Below are 14,213 nucleotides of genomic sequence, written 5' to 3'. Positions count from 1 at the left end.
AAATGACTGTCGCGTAGGGTGAGATTGGTGGTGGGTAATAATAGCTGGCGGTTGAACATGCTTTCTGGGGAGAGTCGGGCATCTGGGGTCTCACAGGCACCCGCACACACACACACACACACACACACACACACACACACACACACAAGCTTCTGACAGAGAAGGATCCAACCAGCACCCAGGAGAAGAGCTATCAGCACTGATTTACAGGATGCACACACACACACACACACACAGAGGGCTTATCAGTATACACAGCACCTTTCGGTCCAGACAACAGCACTGATTTACAGGGCCTGAGACAACAAGATGAGCAGGGACCCGGTCTAGCTCATCCACCGCCCACACAGAAACAGACACACACACACACAGAGACAAACACACACACACACACACAAACACACACGTGAAATAACCCTGATAAATCTCACACCTCTCACACTCATTTAGATAAACCAATATATGCATGAACACACATGGACAAACTGATTCAAATGCACCTGCACACATACACTGAAACACTATCTGTCTACGCCCCCAAACACACGTACACACACACACACACACACACACACGTACACACGTACACACACACACACACACACACACACACACACACACACACACACACACACACACACACACACACACACACAGATAAATCTGACACTGCTCCTGGGGCTCTGTTGTTCTGCCCACTCACAACTTTGTGAGGCCAAGATAAAGACAGCGCTGTGGCCTTTGATTGCATGTATCTCTGTGTGTGTGTGTGTGTGTGTGTGGGTGTGCCCGCATGTGTGTGCGTGTGCACACGTGCTGGGAGCCGATAGCATTAAGATCAAACACAAGCACCCATCAGTCTGAACGGGGTGGGATAGTGTGTGTGTGTGTGTGTGTGTGTGTGTGGGGGGGGGCTGAACAGACAACTGAGGCCGAGGAATCAGACAACTGTGGAGTGGTCTATCTCTACCCCCCCCCCCCCCGGCTCCCCAGCACCTGACGCCGCCACTGCCATTTAAAAAGGAAATGAGCTGAAAAGAGCATCAGCCACATACACACACACACACACACATAATATAACCCTACTTCGACAGGTCTGTTTTATCGCTCAAGACTAAGACATGAGAGCAGAAGCAAACACAACAAACACAAGCGATAACAACAACAACAACAACAACAAACAAACAAATAAGAGCCAGATATCTGTAACATTTCATAGCACTGTGGTCGATCCAGTGTGAGGCCACCATTTTGTTTGGCAAATGGCAATCATAAATCTTCTCAATGATTCATTGGCACATTATCAATTATTCATAGTAACATAGTATATCCTGAGGGGTAAACCTATTACTAAAATGCCCCATAAAGAAGACAAATATGACCAACCCTGTTAAAACTCATTCTCTCAGCTGCTCTAAAGTCCCTGAAGTTCTTGTCCGAGTGCTGACTACTTTCGATGGCTGTAAAAATGAAGGACATCATGGTGCATTTCTAAAGAAACAAAGCCGCTATTGGTCGGCCATTTTGTCCAACCTGGACCCAGAGCTTGCCCAGTAAGTGCTTTTTAAGGGTCTGTGTCGACCAAAACACATTTGTGATGACAGGACCCTCAACCTCATTTTTAGGGCTCTTCGTTCAAGCGTTTATTGTTGCTAGGTTGCCAATAAAATAGGCGACAATCGGCAAAAAGTACGATGGGTGGACAGGACAGGACACAGACCCTAAAGCTAGAGCACCCATTGGTGGACAGGACAGGACACAGACCTTAAAGCTAGAGCACCCATTGGTGGACAGGACAGGACACACACCCTAAAGCTAGAGCACCCATAGCCAAGAGAGAAGAGAGCCGAGGTCCACCCAGAACTGATGACTGTTGATGATCTCACACAGCCAATTTGTTTCAGATCCTTCTGATGGTTTTGTCTCTGACTGAGCGCGTGCGGTGGACTGAGCGTGTGCGGTGCTTGGTGGTTTACGCCCTCAGGGTCCGCTACAGGCTCCGATAGTCATGTGACTAACAGGCGGAGCGACAGGTGGGGCAGGGTGCTAATTGGCTGCACTGATTAAAAAAGCTTTGTGAATATTATTACAGGCAGAGGGGCCCTGTGAGCAGCCCTAGTGTCTTTAATTACAATTAAAACATTTTAATGATACAAAACGTATTTTAAAAGCTTTAAAATCCTATCTATATTCCCTGGATACTGATCTCTCTCTTGCGTTTTCCCTCTTTGTTTCACTATCATGGACACACACACACACACACACACACACACACACACACACACACACACACACACACACACACACACTCCCCGGTCTCACCGAAAGCAGCAGTCATGCCAGGGTCCAGCGCGGGCTGTCCGTCCCCAGAAGGCAGGTCGAGGCGAGTGAAGTCGCGGCTCTTGTCGTTGTTGTACTTCACGTTCAGACTGGCCAGCTTGGAGAACTCCACGCGCAGAGTGCAGCAGGCGTTGTAGATGTTCTGCCCATCCAAAGTCTGAGGGGAAGACACACACATATGCACAGCGACTGTGACTTTATTCTTATTTACTAATCTACTTACAGTATTTTCACATAAAATGTATATTTGTATACATTTGTAAATATAATCAACCTTGTGATTGTGCAAGGCGCTATGTAAATACAATGAGTCCTATAATTTTTACTAATTGCTTCAGTTACTAAAGTAATTGGTTATTTATTCATAATTAATTATTTGATTAATATTAATTAATTATTGTTGGCACGGAACCTCACATATGTTGTACTCTGGGGCTGAAGGCTTTGAAATGTGAAACGTGGCATATTGGGCGGGAAACAGTGTTGCTCACGACGACACCCCTGAGGCCTCCCCACGTCACGTGATGTATAACACGCTGAGACCATAGGCTGGTCAAATCGTGACACGTGCTCGTATACGGACAGCGCAGGAGCCAGAGCACATTGTGAAAGCGATCAAGTGTCCTGTATGTATGGGGGAGGAGTTCCAGGACAACAGTGACCGCAGTAGACCATTCAAACTGGGCTGGGACTGGTCTGGATGTGAGGGATACAAGTGGCTCTTTGTTTGCTTCATTTGTTGACAAACTTGTCTAATTACAACTGATGACTGAGGTGACTGATTACTAATGGGCCAAAATCCACAACCTAAAACGTATTAAACAATTAAGCTCGTCATTTTAGCAACAGTCATCAGCAGCAAGGAGAACGCGTCCCAGTGATTTCCCCAGTATGCTGGCGCCCTAGATCTCGCTAGCACCGTGCCGTACTAGCTTAGCTACAGTATGGAGCCAGCAGCTCGGACAGTGAAATGAGCACAGGTTCAATGAGCGTCACACAGTTTGGCCCACTTGGCTCTTGTGTCCACATCAATACTCATATGAATGCGTCCACTTCCCTTCAGCCCGCACTGGACATTAGTACTCTGTTTCTGTGCGCATCCACACTGGCCTGTGGGACACCTGGCAAGTGTCCAGCCAACCTGAGAGATAGTGTGCGAGTGTTGGGCCAGCACACACACACTCACACACACACACACACACAAACAGACAGACACACTGTCTCTTTTTTTTTCATTTTCATGACATTGAGTTGACATTAATAACACACACACACACAACCCGTGGATCGACGCCGATCCCGTCTACTTCATGACAGCCAGCTTTTAACACAGATAGGCATCCATCCCCACTCCATCATTCCTGGTCAACGGTTGTCCAATCAATAGCTTAAAGCAGGGAAGACGATGAGCAAGCCTCGCTCCAATAAATATCAGGGAGGGGAGGAAGGTGTGTGTGTGTGTGTGTGTGTGTGTGTGTGTGTGTGTGTGTGTGTGTGTGTGTGTGTGTGTGTGTGTATGTGTGTGTGTGTGTATGTGTGTGTGTGTGTGTGTGTGTGTGTGTGTGTGTGTGTGTGTGTATGTGTGTGTGTGTGTGTATGTGTGTGTGTGTGTGTGTATGTATGTGTGTGTTTGTGTGTGTGCAGATAAGTCCTATTCTCATTCTCCACCCTCTCCTCAGTAAAGGGCCTTTGTAAGGCGACGAAGAGGAACTGATCGGTCATCATGGGGACAAACAGCCGTGTGCAGCTCTACATCAATCTCAAGCAGCACTCCATGAGATGATGCCTTCGAAGCACTGCGCTGTGGCAGAAAAGTGACCTCAGTAAGCCCCATACACACAGCAGGTCTGTGTCTCGTCCATCACTACTTTATCTCAAGCCAGCGGACCGTGTCCGATGGTCAAATAACTCAGGCTTTTTCTCTCTGCCTCAGCACTAGGTTAACACCGGCTTGTTTAGTTTAGTGGAGAGACGCCACCCGTAAATGAAGTCCTGTGCCCGTGCTGAGCTGTGGATCCAGTTAACCTGGTGGAAGTTCATAAATGCAGAGCCAGCGCTTCCCTTGACCAGCAGAGCATTCAGGGGCAAAGCACCAAACCAGAGACTGTAGAACACTGGACAGCACATGACTATGACGTTAGAGAATGGGCGATGTCACAGGGTGCTGCCAGCCTAGCATTCTTATGTCTATTGGTGTGTTCATGAGCAACTAGAGTTTAGGGGGTGTAAAGTCACACCTGAACTGGGAACTTCCCAGTTTGAAGTAGGGGCTTTGGGAGAGCTCCCAAGAGAATGTTTTGACGTCACAACATAGTGACGTTTAGAAGTGGGAACCTTTGCATGAACGCATGCATGCACTATATGCATATACTATATTTTGAAATGACCGCACTGATGTGATGGACCAAAAGCCATTACCCCAATCTAAAATGTATTCAACAATGAAGCACATGATTGTAGCAACAATAATAAACAGTATGGAGAACGAAAGGCATCACAGTGTTTTCACAGTTTCTCAATTTCTGCCCGATTTCAACATCGGCTCGCTTGGCTTAGAGGAACACAACGTCACCCGGTTATTAAGGGCTATTTTTCGGATTCTCAGCCCCGACCTTGGACACATCGATCATTCTCCGCAGAGAGAGTAGATGCTCAGGACGAGGATGGAGAGGACCTGGGGGAGACCAGGGGGGTAGATGACCCCCCCCCCCACCGAGTTCCACCCCAGGGGGGCAGTTAAAGTAAAGGCAGAGTCACATACATCCATCACAGGGAAGGGAATTCTCACGGCTTGCAAAGGGGAGGGATGGGTGTGTGGAGTCACATCATACATAATTTAGGATGTTGGGTGTTTTTATACAGTGTCATATTTTGGTATATTGTTTTATCATATATCAACAGTATCATATTTTATTATATGCCACATTATAGTTTTTTATATTTTTGCATGTTGCTATTGGAGGGGAATTCTCAGCACTCAGGAGGAGTCCTCCTCCTCTCCTCCTCCATGAGGGATTGGGGGATCATACTGTACATTATTTAGGATGATGAGAGTCCTCTGGTTTTATACATGCAGTATAATGTTCAATTCCACATTATATATTTTTTATTGTTGCCTGCTGTTACAAGATATGGGTAGAATAAGCCATATAAATAGTTATAATTTTTAGTCACTTAAGAGGTATACCTCATGACCTCTGAAAGACCAGAGTAAAGTGTGAGGGGGCAGAGAGAATGTGTGTGTGTGGGGGGCATCTTCGCCGAGGACATGACTCTATGCTATGTCTACAACCTCTATTCCAGCGCTGTGTCACAACACACCGACTCCTCCGTCACCCCCACCCCCGCCTGGCTGTGTCCCCTGTTCCCACATGCTGTAATAAATGTGCTTTATTCTTTTGGAGGAGCCAGTGGGAGGGCCACATGTTGTCATCTTCTGAGAATTTGTCCTCTGGAGATTGAGATGAGGGCCTGGGGCTTTGGACTCACTGACTGAACCCCCCCCCCCAAACACACACACACCCCTCCTACCCCCATACCCCTCCTGTCTCCTGGTACCCTCACAAACAGGCTCTTTGTGCAGCCGAGACGATGCAACGTGGCAGCGGCACAATAGATAACACCCGGCCACCGCAGGAGTAATTACCCGCCATTCTTCCCCGCGCTCAGCTCCCTTTTTCTCTCCTCCTCCTCCCACTCCTCCTCTTCCTCCTCCTCCTCCCTGCGTCTCCTCCCTGCCTGTGCCACTGACGTTTATAAGGTATCCTCAGCACCAGCCACATATGAATCACAGGGGAGGGGTGTGTGTGTGTGTGTGTGTGTGTGTGTCTGTGTGTGTGTGTGTGTCTGTGTGTGTGTGTGTGTGTGTGTGCTGATTTGTGCATGCCGTGGCGACAGCTGATTTTCAGATGGGTGGGGGTGTTGATGCGTGTGTGCTGAACCGATGTGAGTTGGAGTGTTTATCTGAGTGTGTATGTGTGTGTAATGTGTGTGTGTGTGTGTGTGTGTGTGTGCGGCGTGTGTGTGTGTGTGTGTGTGTGTGTGTGTGTGTGTGTGGCGTGTGTGTGTGTGTCTACTGGGAGGTGGTGTGACTGCACAAATGGCTGCCAGACTGTTAAGTCTGACAGGCAGAGTGAGAGGGAGGGAGAAGCAGAAAGAGACAGAGTGAAAGAGTGAAAAAGAATGAGAGAGAGAGGGAGAGAGAGAGAGAGAGAGAGAAAGAGAGAGAGAGGGAGAGAGAGACAGAGTGAAAGAATGAGAGCGAGAGAGGGAGAGAGAGAGATAGAGGTATGAGGGGATGTACGGTAATGAGTGTTGTGGATGTGGATGTGGATGTGGATGTGGTTGTGGATGGAGATGTGGATGTGGATGTGGATGTGGTTGTGGATGTGGATGTGGATGTGGATGTGGTTGTGGATGTGGATGTGGTTGTGGTTGTGGATGGAGATGTGGATGTGGATGTGGATGTGGATGGAGATGTGGATGTGGATGTGGTTGTGGATGTGGATGTGGATGGAGATGTGGATGTGGATGTGGATGTGGATGAAGATGTGGATGTGGATGTGGATGTGGTTGTGGATGTGGATGGAGATGTGGATGTGGATGTGGATGAAGGCTTAAGTCTGAAGCCTCCAAACTAACCCTAACATGATACACACACTGAACAATTGGAGGAGCGCTGTATGTGTGAAGAAGCCAGATATATCACTCACTTCCCTTGAGTGAAAGCAAAGCCCTACAGAGAATTAATTTCACTAAAAGCTGCATTTCAGACGTGATGTATTGCAGACTAAATGAAACATGAATCTGTGGATCATCTGTGGACTAACGGGGATTTGTTTACGCACCACTTTGGCATGGTGTGCATTCAATGGGTCTGCATATTGTAGCAAGGCCTGGAACTGGTTATTCTTGGTGAAAGTGATGATCTTCAGGACTGTGCCAAACTTTGAGAAGATCTGTGAAGGAAGAAAAAGGCGAAAGACATTAGCATTATTTTTTTCAAGTAATTTAACAGCTCTGGGTACTTCAAAAAGTCACAAAAGCACTAACCAAATGTACAACCGTCAGATGAGATCTTGTTTAATGTAAATAATATTTGTGCATATTGATCACAGCCTTATGCCAGGCTGAGCACTGCTCTGTTTCTAATGTGTGAAGCCCTGGCTCTTTCTTAAAAGCATCCAACCAACCAACCCCCAGCTCTGATCATTTCCACATTTTAACGAGGATGTCTTAGCTTAGGGTTAGTCGTTAACATTGGCAGAGGAGTGCTCTCCAAGGGCTGCTTGTGCTAGCACTGAGTCAATGTTGCTTTGAATAAAAGCATCTGCTAAACACCAGTCACTTGGCTTTACTTGACCTTACATACAATAGGCCTTTAAAGACTGGGAAGATGGGTCGGTTGGGGTGTGTGTGTGTGTGTGTGTGTAGGGGGTTTCTGACCTGATGTAGCACCTCCAGGGAGACGGGGTAGAACAGGTTCTCCACGATGATGCGGAGCACGGGGCTCTGACCAGGCATCAGGGTTCCATCGCTGGACGACGCCGAGCCCGACAGGCCCATGTTCCCAGAATGCATTGCGTTGACGGCCTGCAGAGCTGCCTGTGCACGCTGCGGGTAGGTGAGGACATGAGAGAGAGAGAGAGAGAGAGGGAGAGAGAAAGAGAGAGAGGGAGGGAGAGAGAGAGAGAGAGAGGGAGAGAGAAAGAGAGAGAGGGAGGGAGAGAGAGAGAGAGAAAGAGAGCAAGAGGGTGGGAGAGAGCGAGACAGACAAAGAGCGAGAGAGAAAATGAAAGAAAGAGAGAGAGGGAGAATGACAGATAAAAAGATTAAGAGAGACTGACAGGGTAAGAGAGACATCAGCCTTCTGACTTGTGGAGTTTTAAAGAGTACTTTCCTCCGTTCCCAAGGGTAAAAGATGGCCTTGAGTGGAACAAGCGTCTTGACACAGAAGGGGAAGAATGTGCCATTGTGTAATCTTGCACCTAAGGTGACTGAAGCTCAAGGTCTCATGTTTTCAGGAAACTGACATTCAATTCATTCAATTTCCTACTCGCGCTAGCAGAGGGGGCTACTAAGAATGCTTCACATACTTGAGAGTTTCGCCTGGCGGCTAGGATCTTGCTCTGCTGCAAGGTGACACCACAAACTAGGAAATGCTAGATGTGAGACTCACTCTGGAAACCACACCCTTACCTTACCTTACCATTCCTATTTCACAATGTCGTCGAATCATTACCCTTCACAAAGACACACTGCTCATGTCTTTTCCTATCCTGTCCTGACGATCCTGTAGTTGCACTTCCACTCTCGTTGCAAAGGAACTAAGGTGCTAAGGTGCTAAGCATACTAAGGATTTATGTTCATTTAAGTTCACTTACTTGCAAACAAGCAATTGCTGTAAATGCTTTCCCTAATGCTTGATTGCTTTTTGTGGAAATATTTTTGGTTTGTTTGATTTCTCACTATTTTCTGCTATTTTCCTTTCTTCTTGTTTTTAATCACTACTCATACATTCTCTGTTATGATCATTTTTAAAACTAATGGCAACTGTGTGTGTGTGTGTGTGTGTGTGTGTGTGTGTGTGTGGGGCTGGTAGAGGGAGCTTGTATGTGAGTGAATGTGTATGTTGTACTGCAATGTCTTGTCTTTTGCATTGTCCAGTCCTACCGAGGACCCTCTCGAAAATGAGACGCCACATCTCAAGAGGTATTCCTCTTACAATAGATAAATTAAATTAAATTAATTAAAATTAAGTAAGTGAGCCCACCTAACCCCATGTTCCAGTGCATAAACTTTCTCTCTAAAATATTTTCTGTACACTCGTATTTTGCCAACATTATGCTGTCAATAGATCTCAGATCAATAGATCAGCTCTCATGCTGTCTGTGTAACTACAAAGTCTGCATATTGCGTGGATGCTTTACTGAAGACTTGCTTTACTGAAGGCTATAACAACACATACTGTATAACACAAAGAAACACGGCAATAACATTAATAGACAATAAAACATAAATAACTTTCTTGATACATTTCCTGTGCGTGCAAATGACCAGAGCAGGACTCACCCCTTGGTTGGGGAGGTTGTCAGTCTTAAGCTCACGGTGGTTAGAGTACTGGATGTAGACAGGCTGGTTGCGGACATGGGGTGTGGCAGCAGTGTAGTAGTTGACCATGGTGATGGCCGCCTCTTCGGAAGCCATTTCTATGAAAGCCTAGACGGACAAGGCAGGGGTGGAAAAGACCGGGAGAAAATGGAGGAGGATGCAGGTCAGTAAAGATGCTGGTGGCGGTCAGTTTAAACAAGAGTCTAGTGTTGTGTGTATGCGCGCTTGGTGGGGAAAGAACCCATGATCTTAGTTCATTAAGCCCTTTACTATGTAAGTAATGCTACAGCAGAAGCTTCAATTCGCAGTTAATTGACACAGGACTTCTGGAAGAGCATGAACTGGACACTTCAGAAAATGAGGTTCTCCCTGGCGTCCACTGAAGCTTCTCCTTTAAAGGCTGCACTGATTAGAAATCTAAAGCTACTCAAAAGGGAAAAAGCGCTGAACTTTTTTTTTTTTTTGCATTTTGAGGCAGTAAATGCCAGACTCATTTCAAGATGAATAAAATGGCTGCTTCTGAACCCTGCATGGGGGAGATCTGAAGATGAGGGATATTATTATTCCAAACTCCACCATGCAAGGTAAGACAGAATGATTGACGTGAGCGTTACAGGGGGAAAATCCAAAACAAAACAAACGAACGAACCGACGGGGGAAAAAAGCCGTCTTCTTTCCGCTCTGATGGCCAATCAAATCGTGCTCCTCGCGCAGTGAAATGTATGCTTCAGGGCATCATGAAATTTGGTGTCTATTTACTCTTTGTCTACGAGCGCCCTTCCCTTCTTCCCTACTTCCTTTCTTTGGTCTTTCCTCTGTTCCCTCTTTCCTCTTTTCCTGTCTTCACTCTCTTCCCTTTCCCCTCCTTCTCTTTCCTTCTTCCCTACTACTTTTCTTCAGTCCTTCCTCTTCCTGTCTCCACTCTCTTCCCTTTTCCCTCCTTCCTCTCTTCCCTTCTTCTCTTCCTGTCTTCACTCTCTTCCCTTTTCCCTCCTTCCTCTCTTCCCTTCTTCTTCTCTTCCTGTCTTCACTCTCTTCTCTTTTCCCTCCTTCCTCTCTTCCCTTCTTCCTCTCTTCCTGTCTACACTCGCGTCCCTTTTCCCTTTCTTCCTTCTCTCCCTCCGACCATTTCAATTTGAAAGGGCACTCGAGTGGGACAACCCTGCTGTGGTCGTCCACCGGTGTTGCGTCCTACAGGGAGGGCAGGACAGGTGGTGGGGGGTTATTACGGGGACCTTGATGTGCCTGAGAGAACTGAGATGCACACTCCTGCGCCATCTTCTCCCGGGCGTCGCTAACGAAGCGTACGCTGACTAAAGCAAAACAACCCACCCACCCACAAACACACACACACACACCCCAACACACACACAGACACTCTGGGCCAGATGTACGTACATTTGCGAACGTAGCGTTATCAGCGCCATGGACCAACCGCAGATTGCACACGCTGTCAGACCCAAGTTTCCGTCGTATTTATTTATTAAAAATCAAAATTTACTAACGTCCACAACTGAACGGCAGAGCCTACATACAAGCGCAGTTGAATGATGACAACATTAAAAAGAATCAAACGTTTAGCGATCATGAAATAATACCGTACATGATAAGATGTCAACAGGCAGAGAGATAATAATGAAGATCAGTAGTTCTACTCAAACTACTTGTGCACGTACTGTAGGCTATGGAAATTGGTCAAATCTAGCAAGTAGGAAAGTTTAAGTGACTGACGTAAAAGTGAAAGTGAGACATTCAAAAGGCCAACGAAAGTTAAGGTTGCTTTTGTTAGCACAAATACTTACAAAACTGGTGCTCTAAATGGCGCATTCTGTTGTCTTTGAAAGTTTCTCTTATTGACGATTAAACTGCAATTTGATTAACACCTGCTTTTCAAAGGGAAGCATTTAGGGCGCAGAATAGAAGTGTGCTTTCAGGGAGCAGTCTTTGTACATAGTGTTAATTTTGTCACCTATTTTTAATTTAGTCTTAGTCTTAGTCTTGTGACTTAAATGTCCTTTTTAGTCTTTTGTCATATTTAGTCATTCAAATATCATTTTTGTTAGTCAAGTTTTTAGTCAACTAAAAAGTCTCAGTCATTTTAGTCTAGTTTTTAGCCATAAGAAAACTAAAGGTATCTTAGTCTTAGTCAGTTTTAGTCAACACATTTTAGTCTTTTTTATAACAAATTATTTCTGATTACCATTTGAGTCAAATAGTGTTTCACACATCTCAATTTTCCAACAATATTGTGTGTCCACAGGGCTACCTCGTCTGTTATAATTACTCATTCTGATTTTTTGTCAGTCAGTATGTTTACATGCACAGGTAAGTCGAGCTACAGTTATAGCTCGGCTGGGATTTGACCATAGACAGTAAAGATTTGACTGGATCACTGTCATATTCCTAGACCAGTGTTTCTCAAAGTGTGGTCCGGGAATCAGCGCTATCTCAAGTGGTCCGTGAGCAGACGTGGTAAAATATAATATAGATGAGTTGTTTGCAATATTGAACCAACTTGTATGTAAAAAACAGTTCTGCAACACTGTCTATGTAAGATATGCCAGTTTTAAATCATACAGTATGAATCCACACAATAAGCAAAGTGCAAAAGACAATAAGCAAGGTGGTTCAGTGAGTAGCCTATTGTGTAGACTAATTATAGGCTACCGATGAAGTAGGTCTAATCTTTTTTTTTTTTTTTTAGCTAGGGTTAGTTAAGTGGTCCTGAAACTGAAAAAGTTTGAGAAACACTGTCGTAGACCAAAGTATTAATGTTTTACTCGGCCCGGCTAGATGGCGATATGTGCCCAAACACAACACATTCCCCAAACAGACTCTCCATCTTAGCCATAGCTAACTTGCTAGTTTAACTTTCCATATTAGCTTACTTGTTAGCAAACTTTGCATCATCAGTCTAACTAGTTAAATAGTTGACATTACATGATGAACATTTTCGTATGGACATTCTGGTGGATGTTAATTTGTATGAGAGAAGCTTCAACTTCTGGGTATGTAGCATTGTGGCATAAAGCTTAGGTAGTTAGTTGGTAACCTGGCAGAAATCTCCAGTGTTCTTGTTCCATGTAGTTTTCGTGTTGCAGCCACAGGGTTGCAGCAACAGCAAATAGACTAGCCTACAGGAAAGCTGTTTATGCATTATGAACTCATTCGAATATTTTGAAAACATAACAGCTAGATATTCTGTCTTCTCATTTTGTAGACGAAAATGAAGAGAGATTTTTATCTTAGTTCTTATTTCATGCAAAACATTTTAGTCTCGTCTTTTTAGCCAACAATAATTCATCTTAAGATAGTCTTAGTCAGTGTTTCAGGACATTACTGCCGCCTCGTCATCGTCTCGTCTTAGTCATGAAAAAAAAGGTCGTTGACGAACATATTTCCTCTTGTCTCGTCTGACGAAATTAACACTATTTGTACATACTGCGGAATACATAATTAGGCGCTCTTTACGCTTCCTCTCCCATCTCTTTACGCTAAACTCCCACTTTCCCCTGGATCCTCCCATGAATGCATATGCATGATACGAAAAACACAATGTGCCATTTTCAGCTCCCGCGACAGGCAGTTTGCGCTTTAACATCATTGCGTCCTGTTTGTACATACCTCGCAATGATGTTACACGCATGACACGTTGCGAACCAAATACGCCTGAAGTGGGCGCAAAAGCGTTAGTACATGTGGCCCTAAAAGCATTCACGGAGCAATTTCAATGAAATCACCGTGCCATGAAAGATGTTCTTATTACAAGTCAAACAGCAATGACACATTTTTTCCCTTTGAAAAAGGGTCAGGAGTTGGCTGTGTGGTTTTATCAAATGATACGCCTATTTTATTTTAGTACTGAAAATGAACTAGCTTTAATTTTAACAGAAAAAGCAAAAAAGCGACAGTGTTATTTTTTCTAAGTGTAACCATGGTCCCCAGTGCTCGCCCAGAGCAGTCAAACTGTACGCACGTAACAATTACGTACGTAATTCCATTTTTGCTTTTTGCCTTTATTCAGATAAGAGAGCGACGAGGGACAGGAAGCGGGAGAGAGTGATAGGATGGGAACAGGAAATGACCACGGGTGAGATTCAAACCTGGGTCCCCGCGGCCACTCGGACCTGAATGTGTCATCGATGCTGCAGTCATTTTCGCCACAGCTATTAAACCCTATTAACATCCATCCATTCATTCATTCATTCATTAGTTGAAATCAGCATCCAAAGCTGTGCCTCAAGTGGCTGTATATGAATGCAAGAGGGGGCAACCTACTTGGTTTTTGCCTTTGAGCATCAACAGGTTAGTGACTTTGCCGAAGGGGACTCCTAGCGAGATGACCTCTGCCTCGGACACCTCGATGGGGACTTTACGGACGTGGAGCACGCGGGAGGGACCACAGGGGGATCGGATGCCTTTAAACGTTCTGCTATCGTTGCCATTAGCTACAGGGGAGAGAGAGAGAGATTAAACATCATAAAAAAAACACATCACATCATGCTATTCGCAACATATAAGAAATGTGATATCCCAACGGCTAACATGGATAAGGTACTGGTACTTTGTTTCCTTTTTCTCAAAAATGATGTCAGAGAAAAGGAGGGATAGAGAAGGAGAGAGAGAAAAAGAGGGAGGGAAAGAGGGAGAGAGATCAAGCCATTTTTACACCAATAAAACGCATTCAATATCAGCAAACTGATATTTACACTGCAATATCCCAAAGGCCAAACGGCAGGACAGAAACAATACCTTTCTATCTT

The 14,213-nt window shown here is 45.2% G+C and overlaps 1 protein-coding gene across 3 annotated transcripts in view; it reads right to left on the bottom strand.

Annotated features, from left to right (window-relative positions):
- ptbp3 (polypyrimidine tract binding protein 3) overlaps positions 1 to 14,213 on the bottom strand; it is a 77,259-nt gene that overhangs the window by 15,766 nt on the left and 47,280 nt on the right. For all 3 annotated transcript variants that reach the window (XM_048258323.1, XM_048258325.1, XM_048258324.1), the window contains exons 3-7: positions 13,729 to 13,898; positions 9,412 to 9,558; positions 7,786 to 7,953; positions 7,188 to 7,298; positions 2,323 to 2,497 (exon numbers count right to left, since the gene is read on the bottom strand). In XM_048258323.1, the coding sequence (XP_048114280.1) occupies positions 2,323 to 2,497; positions 7,188 to 7,298; positions 7,786 to 7,953; positions 9,412 to 9,558; positions 13,729 to 13,898 (771 nt within the window). The remainder of the gene's footprint in view (positions 1 to 2,322; positions 2,498 to 7,187; positions 7,299 to 7,785; positions 7,954 to 9,411; positions 9,559 to 13,728; positions 13,899 to 14,213) is intronic.

The sequence above is a fragment of the Alosa alosa genome, chromosome 12, assembly GCF_017589495.1.
Source record: "Alosa alosa isolate M-15738 ecotype Scorff River chromosome 12, AALO_Geno_1.1, whole genome shotgun sequence".
Taxonomy (NCBI): Eukaryota; Metazoa; Chordata; class Actinopteri; order Clupeiformes; family Clupeidae; genus Alosa; species Alosa alosa.
The sequence above is the reverse complement of the archived record's forward strand: the minus strand, read 5'-3'. Positions and strand labels throughout refer to the sequence as shown.